Raw genomic sequence first — 4,691 nt, forward strand, 5'->3', positions numbered from 1 at the left:
CCCCCCCCCCAAAAAAAAAAAAAAAAAGCAGCAGGTGATGCAGGGTCGGGAGCATCACAGAAATCGAGGTCCCTCTTTTCTTCTTCCCCCAGCTTGGGGTTGTCCAGCTGGCTGCTGCAGCCACCCTACAGCATCCACCCCGTGCAACGGGGCCAGTCCCTGGGGTACCGCTTGAAACAGGAGGGCAAATTAAATTCGGGCACCCCCCGGTACCCGCTCGGCTGACTTCGGGCTTGAATTTCCCCCAGGTCCCCAAACAAGGCGCCGTCAGCCACGAACGCAGAGCGCACGCCTCTGCGGTCCCCCTGGCCGTGGGGACGAGGTGAGGGGAGGTCCCCGCGGCAGCCTAGGAGCCCCGTGGGGGCCCGTGCAGCGCGTAGAGCTTCTCCCAGCACGTCGCCAGCCGCTGCGCCTTCCTCGCGATCTCCTTCAGCTGCTTCCTCCTGCCTCGGGGCTGTGCCGGGGCGCGGGGTGGGCTCTGCTGTCGGGGTGCCGAGGGGGCGAGAAACATCCCCAGGAGGCAGCCGTTAGACACGGGGCCAGCGGCCACCACCAAGCCACCGAGCCCCAGGGGAGGACACCCCATGAACGCAGGGTTTGGAGCTGCAGGCTGCCCGAGCCACCCACAGCGAGGACGTGCCCCACGGGCACAGGTCCCTAGGATGGAGCCAGGGACCCCCCCCCAGCCTGCAGCACCCACCCCAGACACCCCGTGGCACATCCACGTGGTGGTTTTCCAGCATCCAAGAAGGGTTAACCCCAGCTGATTTCCCCACAATGGCAGGGAGATAACCCCAGCGAACTGCGGGTCTTCCCCCGCTGGCTGGTTAATTGGTTAATGAGCTGTTTGGTTAATGAGTTGTCTGGGCAGGAGAGCCTCCAGGCTGGGGTTTCCCCAGCAGTTCCCCAGCGGAGCCCCGGGGACGCCCAGGCTGGCACCCTGGGGAGAAATCCCAGTTCCTGCAGCTGGGCACGAGAGCAGAACGAGAACTGGGAGCTACTGGGGAGACTGGGAAGGGGCAGGGCTCCCACCTTGCCGATTCTCCTGCAGTTCTCCCTGAGCACGAACTCCGTGTTCCTGGCCACCTTCCACACCGCCACCTCCTCGGGGCCACGCAGGGTGCCCCCCACCACGTCCCGCAGGGACATGCTGATGTTGTAGATGGCCAGCAGGATCTTCTGGTCCTGGGGGGGAGGAGAGGGGACAGCAGCCCCGGGCGGGGAGGGGGCTCGATAGCTCCTCGGGGGGGGGGAGGGCTCAGCCCACACACATCCCCAGCCCCGGGTGCTCACCTTGTCCGAACGGCAAGCCAGCCCTGCCCGGCTGCTCCTCTCCGCCGACCCGCTGAGGTTTTTCTGGAGAAATAAAATAAAATAACGAGGGAAATAAAACACCGAGGGCGTCAGGCGCCCCGAAGCACTTTTCAAAGGGGCCGCATCCAGCTCGCCAGCACCCCCGGTGCTCACCAGGTTCTGGATCTCGTGGAAGATGACGGCGCGGTACTGCCGCAGGATTTTGGCGATGCTGCACCGCTTGCCTCGGCCCAGCACGGCGACGAGCAGGAGCAGCAGCACAGCGCAGGAAAGGGCCCTGGGGAGAATCTGTGCAGGGAAGGAGGGGGGGACACAGGGGGTGCAGGGAGGGTCGGGGCTCTGCCTTCAGCTCCTTGCCACGAGCATCAGGCAGAGCTGCCCCTGCGGATGCAGGAGAAGGGGCAGCAGCTCTGTCCTGGGGGTGGGCACCCTCCCAGCAGAGCTGTCCCCTCCAGAGCAAAGCCCCCACGCATTTATTCCAGTTCCAGCCCAGTCCAAGCAGCGCTGCCCTGGGAGGATGCTGAGCCCCCCTGGTGTCAGCAGCCAGGCACTCGGCACGGAGATGGGACAAAGGGTTTTCGTGCATCCTTATGGTCTGTCCCCATGCTCGAATGCCCCAGTGGGGACCCCGGGGGCTCTCCCCAGCTCCCCAAAGCCAGGCCCAAAACTCAAGGGGAGCTGCCAGATTCCCGCTCTGTCCTTTGGAGAGGAGCAGGAGGCGTGCAGCCGCCTGCTTCCCCAACACAGCTCCAAGCAATCAGCTCCAGCCCCCCTTGGGAAGATGCCCCCGCAATTCCACAACTCCCAGAGCAAGGACAGGGCCATCCTACCCCGGGACAGCCGCTCAGCATTTCTCCAAGCCCCCGCATGGCCCCGTCTTCGGTGCCCTGCTCTGAGACCCGGCCAGCAGCAGCACGCTGCCTGCTCTCGCCAGCACATCCCCGCAGCCTCCCAGCCCCGAGGCTTCCCGGCAGCCCCGAGCCAGCCCCGGCGGAGCGGGGAAACCCAAAGGCTGACATCCGAGCGCGGCGGCGAGAAGCTTGGCAGCACGCGGCGGGGGCGCCCGGACCCTCCGAGGGACGAGTCGAGGCGCTTTGGAGAGAAGCCAGCGCAGCCTCAGGTGACCGGGACCGGGGATATTTGAGCGGTCCCCCGGCAGCGGGGTGAGGATGGGAAGAGGATGGGAAGCCCCACGCACGCTGCAGCTGCCGGGAAAGAAGCCCAGATGTTCTCTACCCCTGAGCACCGCTGCGAGATGGCACGGCACCGGGCTCCGGCCTGGCACCAGGCGTTTCTATCGGCTCCTGTTCGCAGTGAAAATCCAGTTCCCTCCACCTTTCCTCCCTCCCAGCCCCAAGCATCAGGTCTGGGCAGGCAGAAAGCAGCTCAGCACCCTTCAAAAGCAGCTGCTGTGCTCAGCCAGAGCGTGCACGAGAAGGAAAGGGCTGGTGGCTGCTGATTTCACAGCTTCCAGCCATGGGGGGATTTCATCTCTGGGTTAGGGCATTGTTCCCCCCCCCCTTCTGGATCTCTGAGCTCCCTGCCCCAAGGCACAGCTCCCACCTCGGTGGGTTTGCTGCCATCCCAGCCGTCTGGCTCTTGGGCTCAGCTTTTGGCTCAGGAGCCCCGGCCGCTTCCCTCGCTGAAGCCCAAGGCCAGGCAGATGCCACCCGTCCTGCCCCGTGGTGGAAACCCAGGGGTTTGTTTGCAAAGCTCGCGTCTGCTCCACGCTCCCCGCTTGATAAAGGGCTGGTCCTGGCTCCAAAGGGCGAGGAAACCCGTCCCCACCCTCCTGCTCCTGAGGCGCTGCAGGACGGGGAGCTCAACGCACGGCAGCAAGCCCAGCACGATGCCAGGCTGTGAACCATCCTGGAGCAGACACACGCACGAGGAACCAGCCAAATCCACTGGTACGAGTCCCCCCCGGGATCTTCAGCACTCAGTCGGTGCACAGCTCGCAGGGTTCTGGTGCTGGGCTCCATCCCCAGGGCCAGGAAGGGCAGGGGCAGAGCGTCCCCGCGCTGCAAAGCTGGCCAAAAGATTTTGCCCTGAGATGATTCAGCACAGAACCAGGAGCGTAATTCCTCGGGGGCACAAAGGAGGAGGCTGCTTCCCCAGGGACACCCCGTCCAAAGTCTAAGGGTTGCTCTCGGGAAGCTGTGCTGCCAGGAAGACAAGGCCACGCAGCTTTACTCAAAGCACCCTGCCAGGAACGACTTCCCTGAAGTGCCTTATTGATCAACTGGGACCGAATTCCAGGAGCAAGCACACCATCTGCAGCACTTCCAGGCAGCCGATGGCACCGGGATCCCAGCCCCTAGCACGGGTGGAAGCGCGGCCAGCGGCTGAAAACCTCCGCGAGGCGCCGGGGCAGGAGCCAGGAGGGCACCGCAGGCGCTTCCAACGCCCCCGTACGGAGCAGGGGGACTGGAGAGGGACGGGGACGTGGGGGGGGGGGGGGGGGAGACGAAGCCCAGGGACCCAAATCTGTGCTCTGATCCCCTTCTCCAGGATGGGGGGAAATTCCAGGATGAGGGAAATGAGGTGTGCTGAGGTGTGCTGCCCAGCTGGGGTCATCCCAGCTCCCCTCGCCCCCGTGCCCGCGGCAGGAGGGCCGGGCTGGGCAGGGCACTGGCTGCTCCGGGGTCGGGCTCATCCCCTCCGGCTGGCAGGGAAAAAGGAGCCAGGGGAGCACGGCTGCAGGGTGTCAGGCACCTGGCAAGGAAAGCTAATCCCTTCCCCAGCTCTAATCCTCTGACAAATACCAGGAGATAAGGGAAATCACCTCTAGCGATAGAGCAGCTCCCGGTGGCACCGCGCTAGGCTCGGCCACCCGAGCTGCAAGGCGCAGGCGCTGGGGTCCCCGGGGCCCTCCCAGCCAAGTGGTCCCGGTCCCCTGCGCCCTCCTCTCCAAAGGGGCCCTGCTACGACCCAGGGCACAGCACCGGGCAGGAGGAGAGCAGGCACCCTGAGCCTCGGGACCTGTGACCCCTTTGGGACAAGCGACGCGTCCGTCCCCGTGTCCAAGCCCCGGCCCAGCCCTCCCAAGCACTTCCACGCCCTCCCGGCCAGACCAGCCCCTTCCCCACCAGCTCTGACCTCCATCCCCACCAGATCCAGGTCCTATCCTGACCCTGCTCCCATCCTGACCCCTTCTGACTGCTCTGAGCCCCCTTGGGGCCGGGCCAGCCCCATCCCGATGGGTCCGAGCCCCCTCCCAGCCCCTAACCTGACTGCTCCAAGCCCCATCCTGGGCAGACCACCACCAACCGCGTGCCGACAGCTCCCGAACCCCATCCCAACCCAAGACCCAACCCATACCCCATCCCGACAGCTCCCCCACCCCAACCCCACCGGTGCGGGGGCTCCGTGTCCAT

At 65.5% G+C, this 4,691-nt stretch overlaps 1 protein-coding gene across 1 annotated transcript; it reads right to left on the bottom strand.

Moving 5' to 3' along the window:
- Nucleotides 1–290: 290 nt before the first annotated feature.
- C20H20orf204 (chromosome 20 C20orf204 homolog) lies at nucleotides 291–4,691 on the bottom strand. The gene is made up of 6 exons (XM_035344155.1): nucleotides 4,664–4,691; nucleotides 4,100–4,152; nucleotides 1,468–1,602; nucleotides 1,294–1,356; nucleotides 1,033–1,185; nucleotides 291–478 (listed from the first exon to the last, which is right to left on the bottom strand). The coding sequence occupies exons 1-6, from the start codon at nucleotides 4,689–4,691 to the stop codon at nucleotides 347–349; spliced, it is 564 nt and encodes a 187-aa protein (XP_035200046.1). The 3' UTR covers nucleotides 291–346.

This window comes from Oxyura jamaicensis, chromosome 20, assembly GCF_011077185.1.
Source record: "Oxyura jamaicensis isolate SHBP4307 breed ruddy duck chromosome 20, BPBGC_Ojam_1.0, whole genome shotgun sequence".
NCBI classification, from domain to species: Eukaryota; Metazoa; Chordata; class Aves; order Anseriformes; family Anatidae; genus Oxyura; species Oxyura jamaicensis.